At 49.1% G+C, this 16,400-nt stretch overlaps 1 protein-coding gene across 1 annotated transcript in view; it reads left to right on the plus strand.

The window, feature by feature from the left end:
- Positions 1–16,400, plus strand: part of ANGPT4 (angiopoietin 4) — a 45,326-nt gene that overhangs the window by 10,834 nt on the left and 18,092 nt on the right. Inside the window, exons 2-3 of the mRNA XM_003904938.4 lie at positions 13,925–14,080; positions 15,845–15,966. Of these exons, the coding sequence (XP_003904987.1) occupies positions 13,925–14,080; positions 15,845–15,966 (278 nt within the window). The remainder of the gene's footprint in view (positions 1–13,924; positions 14,081–15,844; positions 15,967–16,400) is intronic.

Here is a 16,400-nt window from a genome sequence, read left to right on the forward strand (position 1 = left end):
TGAAAAATTAGCTGGGCCTGGTGGCACACGCCTATAGTCCCAGCTACTTGAGAGGCTAAGGTGGGGGGATCGCTTGAGCCTGGGGGTTTGAGGCTGCATTGAGCCATAATCACACCATTGCACTCCAGCCTGGGTGATAGAGCAAGACTCTGTCTCAAAAAACAAAGGACCAAAAAAACATGTGATTTCACTCAGCAATTCTACTTCGAAGGATTTATTCCCCACATAGGCTTGTGGGAGTGTTAAGTGACAGGTGTACAAGGATATTTGTAGCAGCCCTGTTTGTGATGGTTAAAGCCTGGAAACATCCTACAGGTCCAGCTAGAAGGGACTAGATGAGGATACAATGGAGGCCCATAGATGGAATTGCAAGCAGCTTACAATGCTGAAGCTAGTCTACCTGGATGAATATGGAACACGCTATGAATTATGTTAAGCAAAAGGAAGCCAGGTGTGGAACAGCAAGCTGAGGTTTTTGTAGCCTGAAGGGCAGGTGGTGGGATGGAAGCATAGTTACTGCAGATGTATGCAGAGCATTTCTCTGAAGGAAACCCAGGTACCTCCCTCAGTGGCCTGTAGGGAGGGAACTGTGGGTTGAGGCAGGGACAGAAAAATTTGTTTTTCACTTCACTCCTTTTTGTTCCTTGGAATTTTGAACAATGTGTTTATATCACACATTTGAAAAATAAAATTACAAAGATTTACATTTAAGTTGAAACACACACATAAAGCTATGAAAGCTCTGACCCCCCCCAGATTTTCATACATCTGGACCAGATCTGGCCATTAGCTTCTGTGTACAGCCTCCGGCACTTTACTTTCCTGATTGGGACCTCAGTTTCCCCATCTGTGAAATGGAGGGGATGGGAGCTGAGTGGTCCCTGAGGGCATCATTTAGGTCTCCCCCTCACTAAGTCTTTGCTCCCCAGATGTCTCCCTGCCTTGGCTCCTACCCCTGGGGCATCCCTGCTAAAGCCCTTTTCCATTTACGGTCAGGCCAGGCTCAAATCTCCACACCCTGCACCACCTCAGCCATGGGGCCTTGGTTCAGCCTAGGACCTAGAACAGGCTTCATCCCAATTCCCACACCATCCCAGTGCAGCCTGGTTTGGACTCTGTTCATTGGGGGTTGTTTTGCCTGTTTCCAAAGCAAAGAATTTTATTCTCTACTAAAGGAATCTGCAAGGAGTCCTGGTCCTCTCTTAGCCACATGGGAGCCACGGCAGGGTTTAGAGCAGAGGGAGTCATAATCTGAGAGGTTGACCAGGACCTCACTGGCTACATGTGGAGCATAGCCTGGGGGCCCAGGGAGCGAGGACAGATGCCGAGAGTATCAAGGAAGCTGTGATCCCCACTAGAGATAATTGGTGGAAGTGGCAAGGCTGGGCAGAAATGGTCAGATTCTGCATGCACCCAAGGGTAGAGACAACAGATTGGATGCAGGATGTGAGAGAAACAAAGGAAAGCAGAGTAGCTCTGAGAGGCTGAGTCTGAACAACTAGAAGGATGTAGTTTACTTAACGCACACCCCGATTCACAGAAGCCCTCATGCTTTGGGTCTGGTTCCACAACAAGTCTGGGCAGAGACCCAGGAACTGGATCAACAGGCAGAAGCCAGCAGCAGGGTTCACCTTGTCCTCCGGGTGCGCTGGCTGCAGGGCCAAAGCCTGGGTCGTACCCTGGGTGAGGAAAGCACCACTTTCACGCACTCAGCCCCGCCCTGACCCTCCTACACCCACCAGACCTGACCTCCCAGCCTTCCAAATCAGTAGACCTGGGGATGAATCTAGCATCTGCCAACTTGATGGGTGACCTCAGGGAAGTGACTCTGAGCCTGAACCTCCATTTGCCCATCTATAATTGGGGTCAACAGCAGTGCCTACAAATATCCAGACACTCTTCCAGGCCCCAGAAGGCAGGCAAAGTCCTTGCACTCTCGGAGTTGGTAGCCTACTGGGGATACCAGTGAGGAACCTTGTGTGGGATGCGTCTTCAGGGGTCTTAACCTTTCCTGTGCTTTGGGGTCCTTTGGCATCCGGAGAAGCTCTAGACCCTCTCTCAGAAAAAAAATGTTTTTTGAAATGTAAAATTAAATGCATAGATTTATAAAGGAAACAAATTGCCTTGAGATGCAAATGTCAACATAACAGAAAACAGGTTTCTGATATAGTCCTGTATTACTTCTGTATTAATGCACAAAATAACAAGACAGAGTGGTGGGTCAAGTACCTTCCATCACTTTGAGGCTGAGATGAGTATACACAGTATGTTGTAGATGTCCATAATCACTGCAATGAGACATTAGAGTATCTGCGGTTTCTACTAGTGACAATGCCGCAGGCCCTGCTATCACCACCGTAATAGCCTGTGGCATATACTCACCACCACAGGAAAAACTAATTTCAGTTAGAGATTAGTGGGAAAAGAATGTCCTTTTTTAAAATGCAAGTTTACAGGTTCCTTGAATTCTATTCACAGATCCCCGGGAGTCCAGGACATCAGTTAAGGACTCCTATATATACTAGTTGTTAAATATTCTATTAATTATGCCTGTATACACTCTCATTCTACTTTAAAAATCCAAACAATTTCAATATAGGTAATATAAAAAGAAAATGCCATCCGCATCACCCCATTGTCACCCCCTCCCCGGAAGCAAATCGCTACTGTTAATAGTTTGGTCTTCTCGGTTTTTATATAAAAATACACCATTTGGATCATTCTTGCACACAAATGGATCCACATTGTAGGTAGTGTTCTGCCTCTTGGTTTTTTTTTAACTCACAAGCATGACGGGGACATCTTTTCAGACCAGCACCTGATGCAGCTCAACCTCATTCTTTTTTGTTTGTTTGTTTGTTTGTTTGTTTTGTTTTAAGATAGGGTTTCCCTCCGTCACCCAGGCTGGAGCGCAGTGTCACGATCAGAGCCACTGCAGCCACCTCCTGCAGTCAAGCCATCCTCCTGCCTCAGCCCCCCAAGGAGCTGGGGCTACAGGCACACACCACCACATTCAGCTAATTTTGTTCTGTTTTTAGTAGACACAAGTTTTCGCCATGTTACCCAGGCTGGTCTCTAAATCCTGAGCTTAAGCAATCCACCCACCTTAGCCTCCCAAAGTCCTGGGCTTACAGGTGTGAGCCACCGTGCCCAGCCATCAACCTCATTGTTTTTAACAGCTACATAGTGTCACGCACGTCCATGTGAAGAGACCACCAAACAGGCTTTGTGTGAACAATAAAGCTTTTAATCACCTGGGTGCAGGCAGACTGAGTCTGAAAAGGGAGTCAGCAAAGGGAAATAGGGGTGGGGCAGTTTTATAGGATTTGGGTAGGTAGTGGAAAATCACAGTTAAAGGAGGTTGTTCTCTGGCGGGCAGGGGCAGGGGTTACAAGGTGCTTGGTAGGGGAGCTTCTGAGACTCATTGTGCAGGAGAAGGAAGGTCACAAGGTAATGTCATCAGTTAAGGCAGGAACCGGCCATTTTCACTTCTTTTGTGAAGAAGTGAAACTTCTTCAGTTGCCTCAGGCCATCTGGATGTATAAGTGGATGTAGGCTTGGGTTCAGAGGCCTGACATTCCTGTCTTCTTATATTAATAAGAAAAACAAAACAAAATAGTGGTGAAGTGTTGGGGTGGCAAAAATTTGGGGGGGTGGTATGGAGAGATAATGGGCGATGTTTCTCAGGGCTGCTTCGAGAGGGATTAGGGGCAGCATCGGAACCTAGAGTGGGAGAAATTAAACTGAAGAAAGATTTTGGGGTAAATGGTGATATTGTGGGGTTGTTAGAAGGAGCGTTTGTCATATAGAATGATTGGTGATGACCTGGATGCAGTTTTGTATGAATTGAAAAACTAAATGGAAGACACAAGGTTCAAATAAGAGAAGGAGAAAAATAGGTATTAAAGGACTAAGAATTGAGGGGACCTAGGACATCCAGTTAGAGAGTGTCCAAGGGGGTTCAGTGTAATTATTTGCTTGATTGGCCAGTTTTTGGGCTCTATCCTTGGGTTTTTTTATGTTGTCATATACCAGGCCGGATTGATTTAGGTAAAAAAAAGCATTCTTCATTTAGAAATATGCAGAGTCCTCCTTTTGCCCCACCCCTATTTCCCTTTGCTGACTCCTTTTTCAGACTCAGTCTGCCTACACCCAGGTGATTAAAAGCTTTATTGTTCACATAAAACTGTTTGGTGGTCTCTTCACATGGACATGCGTGACACTATGTAGCTGCTAAAAACAATGAGGTTGATGGCAGTGAGTAAGTTGAGGCCTATTCCTGCCTTTTTATATTAATAATAAGAAAAACAAAACAAAATAGTAGTGACGTGTTGGTGTCATGAGGGGAACAGGAAGCTGTTTGGTCCCATTTGCCAATTGAATTTTGGGAGTAAGGAAAACTAGTGTGCATGTGCCTGTCCAATTAGCAGGTAGACACATGTAGGTAGAGGAGCCGCAGAGGAAGAAGAGACCTTGTGCAAGGCAAAACTGGAAATGCAAAGTGAAAAGATGAGAAGGAGTACTAAAAGATGTCTTGTACCCAGACTCCTAGGGATCCAGCTAGGGTGGCAGCCGTCAGAGGTTGTAATGGGGACTGATGGGGTAACTGCCTAGAGGTGGAGGTTCAGTTTTCATGGTGTATGAGAAAGTGTTGAGTATCTATGAACAACCATTCACTGTTATTTACAGGGTTGGGTATAAGCAAACAAGAAGAGGGCCTGGGAGGAGAGTCTGAAGAGCAAGGGGAAGGTAGCCAAGGATAGAGTGAAATACAGGGTAAATGTCTTAAAGGAAATGAGAGGTTTTAAGAGGCAGGCTGTTGGCTTGTAACCCACATGGAAGAGGTTATGAAAGGACAATAGAATGGATTGAGCCGGTGAGGCTGGAAGGAGGAATTTTCCTCGGTCCAAGAACCATTTGCCTTGTGTGGGGAAAAGATTGACAGGTGAAAGTTTCAGTGGAAGAACAGGTGGGAATGATGGAAAAAAAGTAAGTCATGAGAAAGGGCTTGACTAAAGTAACAGGGGCTGTCCCTGAACCCTTGCAGCAGTACAGTCCAGGTAAATTGCTGAGGCTGATGGGTGTCAGGGTCAGTCCAAGTGAAACCAAAGAGAGGCTGGGATGAAGGATGCAAAAGAATAGTAAAGAAAGCATCTTTGAGATCCAGAACAGAATAATGGGTTGTGGAGGGAGGTATTGAGGACAGGAGAGTATATGGGTTTGGCACCACGGGGTGGATAGGCAAGACAATTTGGTTGATAAGGCGAAGATCTTGGACCAGCCTGTAAGACTTGTCCAGGTTAAAATGTCTCAACCTAATAAGGGAACTGGGCAGGTGGGGATAATTAAAACGGAGTGCATAAAAGAATGTTGTCCCAGTTGGCACCAAAGTTGGGGAGTTTTAAGGAGTCTAGCAGCCTGGCTGTCAATACCCACAACAGTTATGGAGGCAAGGGAAACAGGCCCTTGAAAAGAAGGTAATGTGGAGTGGGTAGCCTCCATATTGATTAAGAAGGGGACGGACTTACCCTCCACTGTAAGAGTTACTTAAAGCATCTGTGATGATCCAGGAGGCTTCTGAGGTGATCAGGCAGCGTCAGTCTTCAGCTGCTAAGCCGAGAAGATCTGGGAAGGAGTCAGTCAGAGAGCCTTGGGCCAGAGTTCCAGGGGCTCTGGGTGTGGCTGTCGGGCAAGTTGGACAGTTCGATTTCCAGTGGGGTCCCGCACAGATGGGACACAGCTTAGGAGGAATCCCAGGCTGTGGGCATTCCTTAGCCCAGTGGCCAGATTTCCAGCACTTGAAGCAAGATCCCGCGGGAGGAGGTCCTGGAGGAACACCTGACCACTGCAGCTTAGGTGTTTTGAAGTTCTTGTGTGCTGGAGATGTGGCTGGGGTTTCTCTTACAGCAGAGGCAAGTAATTGCAACTCAGAAATATGTTGTCACTTGGCTGCCTCTTCTCTATTATTGTACACCTTGAAGCTGAGGTTAATTAAGTCCTGTTGTGGGGTTTGAGGGCCAAAATCTAATTTTGGAGCTTTTTCTAATGTTGGGAGTGGATTGGGTAATAAAATGCATATTAAGGATAAGGAGGCCTTCTGGTCCCTCTTGGTCTAGGGTTGTGAAGCGTCTCCGGGTAGCTAAGCGGGCCATGAACTGGGCTGGGTTTTTATATTTGATGAAAAAGGGCCTAAACGCTAACTGATTTGGGAGAGGTCGGATAAAGAAAAGGGAGCATTAACCTTGACTATGTCTTCAGCTCCAGCCACCTCTCTAAGAGGAAATTGTTGGGCAGGTGGGGGAGGGCTAGTCGCTGAACAAAACTATAAGCCAGACCAGGTGTGAGGAGGGGAGGTGAGAGAAGGATTATAGGGTGGGGGAGCGGAGGCTGAGAAAGAATTGGGACCTGGTTCGGCCTGGCGAGGAGCAGCCTGGGGGAGGAGGAGAGAGGTCAGATGAGTCTGTAGAAAAGGAGGATTCAAAGGACTAGGAGCTTGGGGTGGCAACTGAAGACAGGAGAGAAAAAAGAAAGAGTTGGGACGAGTCACATTGGGAGCAGAGACTAAGGAGAGACCAATGTGTAAAAGAATGCCTGGACATCAGGCGCCTCAGACCATTTGCTCATTTTTTGACAAAAATCATCCAGGTCTCGTAAGATGGAGAAATCAAAAGTGCCATTTTCTGGCCACTTAGAACCATTGTCGAGTTTGTATTGGGGACTAGTGGTATTGCAGAATAAAATAAGGCATTTAGGTTTTAGGTCAGGTGTGAGTTGAAGGTTTTAAGTTCTTGAGAGTACAGGCTAAGGGAGAAGAAGGGGGAATGCAGGGTGGAAGGTTGCCCACAGTGAAGAGGTAAGTTTAAAGAGAAAGGTAGAGATATGGAGAAGGGGGTGGTGAGCAGCCCTGGGCTGTAATGTGGATGAGCATCCAAAGCAAGTGTCCCTGAAATTGACTTGCCACCAAGGAAATGTGAGTGAATGACCAAGACAGGAGTCCCCGCGGTGATCAGACACCAAGGGAAGACCATCTTCCCGAGTCCGTGACCGGCGCCAGAGTTTTGGGTCCATGGATAAAATGTGTCTCCTTTGTCTCTACTAGAGAGGAAAAAGAACTGGAATTGGAAGAAAAGGAAGATTGAAGGGTAGTGAGAGAGGATGGAGAAGAGAGTGAAAAGACTGCTTACCCTATTTGAAATTGGTGAGATGTTCCTTGGGCTGGTTGGTCTGAGGACCCAAGGTCGTAGGTGGATCTCCTCACAGAGTGAAGGCGAGGACAGGGGACGGGTCTCCCAAAGGAGTCCTCCTGTCCGGGGTCTTCAGCACCAAATGTCACGCCCGTCCATGTGAAGAGACCATCAAACAGGCTTTGTGTGAGCAATAAAGCTTTTTAATCACCTGGATGCAGGCGGACTGAGTCCAAAAAAGGAGTCAGCAAAGGGAAATAGGGGTGGGGCAGTTTTATAGGATTTGGGTAGGTAGTGGAAAATTACAGTTAAAGGGGATTATTCTCTGGCGGGCAGGGGCGGGGGTCACAAGGTGCTCAGTGGGGAGCTCCGGAGACTTATTGTTCAGGAGAAGGAATGTCACAAGGTAATGTCATCAGTTAAGGCAGGAACCAGCTATTTTCACTTCTTTTGTAGTTTTTCAGTTGCTTCAGGCCATCTGGATGTATCCGTGCAGGCTTCAGCTCAGAGGCCTGACATATAGTAAGCTATGGCCCAGACATACCAGAATTTGTCATGCGTTCATTATGTAACTACAACCAGAGTCATCTCAGGAATGTTCCCTACAACCCAGGGGAAGGAGCTATGATTATCTTCTTTTAGAGAAAAGGCTCAGACAGGTAGAGCCCTCAGCTTGAGATCACACAGCCAGTAAGCTAAGAGCTGTGATTCACACGCAGGTCCATCCATACAAAGCGCTCCTCTCTCTGCGTTCGTTTTTATCTGCAGTTGATAAAATGCTTTTCCCGAGCAGGAACGTCATGCACCATTTTCCATGGGAGAGAGATAGATGCAGGGCATACCATTGTTACTCATCTTCATTTTGATCCTCAGATACAAGACACCCTCCCACCTCAAGGCCTTTGCACTTGGCCTTTTCCTCTGTCTGGAATTCCCTCCCTCCTGACTCTCCCAGACCTGGCTTTTTCTCAGCCTCTCAGCCCAGATGGCCCTCTCTGGTGCGGCTTTCCCCATCATCCTGGCTAAACTTGCCTACATCCCCACATATTTTCTTCATAGCATTCATCGAGGTTTCAGTGCAACTGATATATTTAGTCGAAGTGCCCTGGAATCAGAAACTTTACCAATTTTGCTCATTTCTGATTATCTAGTACCTGATACAGGATGAGCACATAGTAGGTGCTCAAGAAATAATTCCTGGCCAGGTGCGGTGGCTCAAGCCTGTAATCCCAGCACTTCGGGAGGCCCAGACGGGCAGATCACGAAGTCAGGAGATCGAGACCATCCTGGCTAACACGGTGAAACCCCGTCTCTACTAAAAAATACAAAAAAACTAGCCGGGTGAGGTGGCGGGTGCCTGTAGTCCCAGCTATCCAGGAGGCTGAGGCAGGAGAATGGTGTAAACCCGGGAGACGGAGCTTGCAGTGAGCTGAGGTCCGGCCACTGCACTCCAGCCTGGGCAGCAGAGCAAGACTCCATCTCAAAAAAAAAAAAGAAAAAAAAAAGAAATAATTCCTGAATGAGTGCACGAATGAAACTCAGAGAGGGTGAGGGGGTTCACTGGAGGAAACCTATTTACTGTTACATATGTATATCTGGGGCATTTTACAGAACCTTGTGTTGGGGGCGTTGTTTTTATTGAGATATGACACACCTACAGCAAAATCTACCCTTTTCACACACAGTTCCATGAGTTTTGACAGATGTATACAGTTATGTAACCACCAGCACAATCATGACATAGAACATTGCCAATATCCCAAAAAAGCTCCCCTATGTCCTTTAACAATCAATCCCCACCCCCGGACCCAGGTCCTGGCAATCACAGATTCTGACATTTTTAGAGAGTCATACAAATAGACTCCTACAGTGTGGAACCATTGGAGTTGCATATTTTTCACTCATGATCCATCTGAGGTTCATCTGTGTGTTTGCACACATCAATGTTTCTTTCCTTTTTATTGCTCAATGGAGTCCATCGCATGGGTGGACTGCAATTTCTGCATTCGCCAATTGATGTCCATTTTATATAAATAATGCAGGAGAGACGCAGGCTTGAGCAGATCTCCTTGACCACGGAGGCCATGGATCTGCACCTGTTATCTGTCTGGATCACCCCTCCTCCTCCAGCCCCTGCCTGTGAAAATTGCTTTCCTTTCCTTCAAGACCCTTTTGAAAAGCCCTCTCCCCAGCAAGGAGCAGAGTGTGCTGACCCGTGACACAGATCTGTAAAGTGGGGCTCAGAGAAACATGGTACTCTCCAAGGGCTCACAATGAGAGTATGGCAGAGCCAGAACTCAAACCCAGGGCCAAGGGGAGGGGGCAGTAGACCAGGGACCGAAGTTCAGCCTCTTTGCCGGCTGGAAGGGTGATAAGAGGTCGGGCCTTTTTAGCCATCATAGGCCTGAGAATTCGGCAGCCTGAGAGTGATGGAGAAGGGGCAGGTCTAATCCTGGAGTTGGTGCAGGGCATAGAGAGCAGTAAATCCCATGTTGGGTCAGTTCCTCCATTGGGATCTGTCCCCTGCCCTTCCAGCTGGTGCCTGAGCCGTGGGCCAGACCCAGCTCCCACCACCCAGGCCAATGTTAGCCTCCAGAGCCCAGCTCAGCCTAACTGAGCCCATCTGGCCCAGATTATCCATCCCAGGGCCTGTGCTGGTGGGCGGGTGTGGCAAATTGGGTAATGGGCTTCAGCTGTGGGTAGCCTTTGCTCTGCCCAGCCACTCGCAACTGCAGGACAAGTTGGGGACCAGTGAGGTGCTTGGGGATCTCCAATCACTCGAGAGGACACTGAGCTGCCCTGAATCACCAGCTCAGCTCTGCAACCCTCAGGCAAGGAGTCTTAGAGCCTAGCCTGCCAGATGGTGACCTTGGGCAAGACTTTTGGGCCTCAGTTTGTCCATGTTCAGGCAAATAAGAAGGTTGGGGAAGATGCCTGGGAAAGTCTCACCTCAGTCATGAATTTGCTGTTTGACCACTTGGAGCAGGTGCTCAGTACCTGGATGTCTGTTTTATAATTTAGGTTCTAGGAGGTCAATGATGTCTGAAAAAGCCTAAGACCAAACTTGGTGTAGTTGTGTTTGTCCTTATCCATGCTGGTGGGCCCAGCCAGCCACACATTAGAATCTCCTGGGAGCTGACAGAGGGGTTAGAGGTAGGAAGGCACAAAAAGGCAGACTCACGGGGAGGAGGGAAGCCTGGCCCAGAATAAGGAGAGTAAACAGATTTGAAATCCACACTGGGATCACAGTGGGCAGTACTTACTGGGGGGTTGAGTGTGGCCACTAAGAAAAAGAGAAGTTAAGATTGAGGTCTGGGTCTGGGGCTTCAGAACTGGGTGGGGCCATTTCCTGAGATGGGAAAGACTTGGAAGAATGGGGTGGGAGTTGCAGAGACAGGGGCAGTGGAGCTGAGGATCGAAGAGTTTCACACTGGGCTCGAGATGCTCATTGGAAACCATGCAGAGATGGTGAGTTGGGGACATGCAGGGGAGAAGTCTGGGTGGGAGATGGTGATGGCCCCATCAACCAGGGATATGTGGAACTCCAAAGACTGATCTCAGCACCTCGGGCAGGGCCCTGATGCATTTGGAGCCTCAGGCCCCTTGGCATCTGGTCCTGGTGAAGTTTAATGATCCTTTCTCAGAAATGGATAAAATCAAAGCATAGGAACACTCAGTAATATGAAAATCATAAGCAAAATATGAAAAATAAAATCTGTGATCAGGCATAGCATTATCCAGTGGTGGGTGTGATGTCCATAATTCCAAAGTCACAGTGAGTAAAAACAGTGTTTTAAGATACTGTAAGAATGTGTTGTGATATGAAAATATTTGGGATTTCTATTGGTAATGACTCTCAGGACCTGCTAGTACAGCTGTGGTTTGTGACCTAAGCTCATAACTGAAGGAAATGCCAAATTTTAATTGCAGATTAGTGGACAAAAAAATGTGATTTTTTTTTCTCGCTCAAGTTCATGGAGCCTGTGGTTCTTCATTAAGAACCCCTGACCTTGGGAGTGAATGTACATAGAGACAAGGACCCAGGACTGGGCCATGGGAGCCCTGCCATGTAGGAGTGTGTAAAGGAAGAGTCAGAGAGTGGGTGATTAGGGGCTAGGAGGAAGCCAGGATTGGGGAGAAGTCATCCAGCAACAGGGAGTGGCCATCCAGGTGATCACTCCTGAGATGTCAAGCAAGATGAGGACACAAAAGTGTTCCTTGAGTGCAGTGACAAGGACAGCTATCTATGACAAGGCGAATTAAAGAGCGAAGGGGGAACTGGGCGTCGTGGTGCTCACCCATAGTGCCAGCTATTTGGGAGGTGGGAGGATTGCTTGAAACCAGGAGTTTGAGGCTGCAGTGAGCCATGATCACATCACTGCACTCCAGCCTGGGCAACAGTGAGACCCCAGAAGGCAAAGGGGCCTCCCAGGATGGAGAGACGTGACTGGAGGTATACAGGAGAATGAACACTATGGGTTATATTTATTCTCTATACTTTTTTTTTTTTTTTTTTTTTTGAGACACGATCTCACTCTGTTACCCAGGCTGGAGTGCAGTGGTGTCATCTCAGCTCACCGCAACCTCCGCCTCCCAGGTTCCAGCAATCCTCCTGCCTCAGTCTCCTGGGTAGCTAAGACCACAGGCTTGTGCCACTATGCCTGGCTAATTTTTGTATTTTTAGTAGAGATGGAGTTTCGCCATGTTGCGCAGGCTGGTCTCAAACTCCTGGGCTCAAATGATCCACCCTCCTTAGCCTCCCAAAGTACTGGGATTACAGGTGTGAGCCACTGCACCTGGCCTCTATGCTTTTTTGTGTGTGTGAAATGTAACATCATTATATTATTAACGTTATGTTTTCTTTTAAGTGAGGGTGGGTATGGAGGTGAGAAAATGAGACAACCTGTAGAAGTTTTGTGTTGAAGAGATCAGAGAAATTGGAGAAGCAGCCAGAGAGGCTGTGGAGTTAGTTTTTAGATGGGAGCTGTTGGCGCATGCTTGTGTGCTGCAGGGAGGGGGTGGGCTAATGACGCAGGGAAAGAAGGAAGGGGGTCTCTCTGGTTTTCAGTCTCTGCTGCCATCTCTGCATCAAGGGCTCTCACACTTGAGCAGGCATCTGACTCAGCCAGGGGGGTTGTTAACCACAGATGTCTGGGCATCATTAAGAGTTTCCGGTTCAGGAGGTCTGGGGTGGCACCTGGAAATTCGCATTTTTAATGAGCTCTCAGAAGAACCACACTTTGCGAAACACAGCTATAACCAGTACTACTACCGCCTACAAGCACCCGCTCCAGGATTTGATAATGGAACTTGCTCCCTTTGAAACACTCCAGGGTGAGGAAGGGATGGGAGTGAACAGTCAAGATGGAAGAGGGGAGAAGAGATGAAGGAGGAAGTGGCTGGAGCCTGGCCCGAGCCAAGGTCATCACCTCTCCAGGGGAGCACCCATCTTCCAGAGACCCTGGGAGCTGTCCAGTTGGACCTTCTGAAAGACTGAGTGAGAGGGCAAGGGAAGGAGCCAGGGAAGGAGCCAGGGACGGGGGTGGGGGGCGTGGTGAGAGGCCAGCATGTGTGCTGAATGGAGAGGCAATGGTGGATGGGAGCCGGCTTTCTGCCCGCAGGCACTGAGCCCTAAGAACACACTGTTCACCTTTACAACAGGATACTGGTGTCATGCCAGAACAGCTCTCCTGCCCTTGGGAAAGAGAGCAGCCCTGTCAAAGAAATGAACATTTGCACGTGGGATCCCAGAGCATCAGAGCTGGGAGAACCCTTGGAGACTGGCCAGTCCAGCCCCATTTGGCAGATGGAGGAGATCTGAAAATCGAAAGCACAGCTTGGCCAATGGACCTGCAAACTCTTTGTACAAGGGAGAGATGCATTCCCACTCCCTGCTGGCTGGCTCTCCCCGAGGAAGCTGGGGAAGGGGCATGCGATTGGGCGCTGTGCTCTGACCCTTGCTGTTTCCCCTTTTTCAACAATTCATTGAACACACATTTATGAGCACTCACTGTGCACCATGCATTGTGCTAAACACAGAAACAAGGTAGTGAGCAACACCAAGTCCCTGGCTTCATGGAATTGACATTCTAGAGAGAGAAACAGACAACAGACAGATAAAAACAGAGGTAGTGATTTTAAAAAGTCAAGTGGTGATAAGTGGTATGAAGAAAGCTGAAACAGCATGAGGGTGTGTGCCATGCAGATGGGGATCAGGGTTGGGGGAGGATTCCAGGGGGAACAGTGAGGGAACAACTTGTGGGTGCATGCCTGCTTCGTTGGAAGGATGTCATGGAGGCATTGCATCGGGATTGAAGTAAGTGATGGAGAGGGGGATAGGAGAGGAATGAGAGAGTAGTGACAGGCCCAGTTGTGTAGGAACCTGCAGCCATAGCTTTTCCTCTGTGTGAGATAGGAACCCTGGAAAGATTTTGAGCAGAGGAGGAGTGTGACTTGACAGGTTTAGCAGGATCCCTCTGGCTGCCTAGTGGGGGATGGACTGTGCAGGGGACAAGGTTGGAAGCAGAGAGGCAGACAAAACAGGCATATAAATCCCTCCCAGGGAAAAACCTACTGGGATAGTCCAGGCAAGAGGTAATGGTGGCCTGACCTGGCCCGGCATGTTCTGAGCCAGGGAGGCCTCATGTGGCTGCTCAGTGCCCTCCCATGATGACACGTGGGAGGGACAGGGGGCTTCCCCCAGCCCCTCCCCCGTGACCCCAGCCCATGGTCTCCCACAGCTAGAGAGGGCCATCAAGATGTTCTTGAGGTCGAAGCTGGTGCAGGTCCAGCAGCAAATGGCCCAGAATCAGACGGCCCCCATGCTAGAGCTGGGCACCAGCCTCCTGAACCAGACCACTGCCCAGACCCGCAAGCTGATCGACATGGAGGCTCAGGTAACAGAGGGTGACTGAGTGGGCACTGAAGGCCTGTGGCTGGCCAGGCTGGCTCATAGCCCCAGTCATCTTATCTTGATCTCTGACCCTGGGTAGGGTCAAGGCCTCCTCTGGGCCTGTAGCCCCCTGGGTCCCTCCTCCCTGATGACCTTCTCATAAAACAATCTCCTTCCCAGCTATGAGCCCTGGGGGATGGATGCTGGGTTTGGCTTTTCTGCCTCTGTAACTTCAGTGCCCAGGTCTGTGCTGGGCACTAGGGTGAGGGGTATAGTAGCACAGCCCCCCTGCCCTCAGAGGGCTTACAATGCACCAGGGGAAGATGGATAAGAAACAATTCACTGGGCCCCTGGGGCCAAGGACTTGGAGAGAGGAGGTATCTGAGCAGCAAAGAGCAGGGAAAGAACTAGTGAATAAATGAAGGGTAGGGAAGTCAGTGGATGAAAAAGTGAGTAACAAATAGACACAAGTTTGTGCCCATTTGTTTGTTTGATCCCCTGTGTGCCAGGCACTGCTTGAGAAGACTGGTTCTAGTATATAGCAGGAAACAAAGCAGGCACACATTCCTACTCCTGTGGAGCTTCCCCTGAAAACAAAAAGATGGGTGACATACATGGTTATGCGCTGCTTAACAGTGTTTCAGTGAACACCTTGCCACATAGACAACAGCGGTCCCATAAGAGTATCATATGCTGTTTTCATTGTACCTTGTCTATGTTTAGATACACATACAGAAATACTTCCCGCCGTGTTATAACTGCCTATAGTATTGCAGTCACATGCTGCATGGATTTGTAGCTTAGGAGCAATAGGCTGCCTCATATAGCCTAGGAGTACAGGCAGCTATACCATCTAGATTTTTGTAAGTACATGCTATGATGTTTGCAGAATGACTAAATTGCCTAATGACGACTTTCTTACATTTTTTAGTCATTAAGCAAGACATGGCTGTATATGTTAGCCAGTGACAGCGCTAAGGAGAAAATAGCATGGAAGAGAGAGCAAGAGGGGGTGCACTGGGAGTGTTGGGAAGGATGAGAGCTGCAAGTTCGTACAGCAAGGCCAAGAAGGGCCACAGAGAAGGTAGGGCTGCAGCAAGGCTTACTGAAGAGAGTACTCTAGACAGGGGACGTAGCACGTGCGAAGGCCTAGAGGGAGGATGGACATGCTGGTGGGTTCAAGAACATCAGGAGAACCGTATGCTGGAGTGACCAGGAGGAGAGTGGCAGGCAAGGGGCTGGAGAAGTCATAGGGACAGATCACACCACAGGGCCTTGCAGGCCATGGTGAGGACTGGGGCATTTCTGCTGCATGAGATGGGAGCCACAGGAAGCTTTTGAACAGAGCAAACATGTTTTAAGAGGCAGTCCCAGGCTGCTGAATAGAGACTAGACTGCAGGGAGCGAGGGAGGAGTCCAGGGCCAGAGTGAGGGCCACAGAGCAGGAGAGAAGTGGTCAGGTACCACCTGGAAGGCAGGGCAGACAGGCCCTACAGATGGGTTGGATGTGGGGGACAAGGATGACGGCTCTTGGGGCCTAAGCAGCAGGGAGAATGGAGCTGCCATTGCAGTGATGAAGAAAGGCAAATTTAGGAAGCAGATCATAAGCTAAGTTAGGGCCTGTGAAGGAGTCACCACAGGAACTATGACTGGGAGAGTGGAAATGGGTAAGTTTCTAGAGTGGCAGGGCCTGTGGGCAGGTGGGTGGTTGGGCAGGGCTCCTGTAGTACTTACGTAGCCCCCTACCTGCTTCTGCTTGCTGGGGCAGCTCCTGAACCAGACATCAAGAATGGATGTCCAGATGCCGGAGACCTTCCTTTCCACCAACAAGCTGGAGAACCAGCTGCTGCTACAGAGGCAGAAGCTCCAGCAGCTTCAGGGCCAAAACAGGTGGGTGTGGCACCTGGCACCAGACTGGGACAGGGGCTGGGGCTGGGGCTGGAGTGCAGACAAGATAGTTTTTGGTAGACTAAATAGATAGACTATTTAGGACCTATGGCGGGCACCAGAACCAGTGCTGGGATTGAGGCTGGAGCCAGGACTGGAAGCTGGATGTGGGCTGGTGTCTGGGATAGGGCCTGCTGCCGGAGCTAAGAGCTTGGATTAGGACTGGGGCAAGGAGGTATTCTGGGAGTTAGGGCTGAAACTAGAGCTGGGAATAGCCCCTGCTGGGGAAGGACTGAAACCAGGATTGCAGCCCAGACTGAGGCTGGAAATGAGATTGGGTATGGGGCTGGGCTATGGGCCAAGCAGGCACATTGCCTGGCCCCTGCACTGGGTGGGACAGGGGATAGGCATTTTCCTGGAGCCCAGGACACCCTAAT

The sequence above is a fragment of the Papio anubis genome, chromosome 16 (genome assembly GCF_008728515.1).
Source record: "Papio anubis isolate 15944 chromosome 16, Panubis1.0, whole genome shotgun sequence".
Taxonomy (NCBI): domain Eukaryota; kingdom Metazoa; phylum Chordata; class Mammalia; order Primates; family Cercopithecidae; genus Papio; species Papio anubis.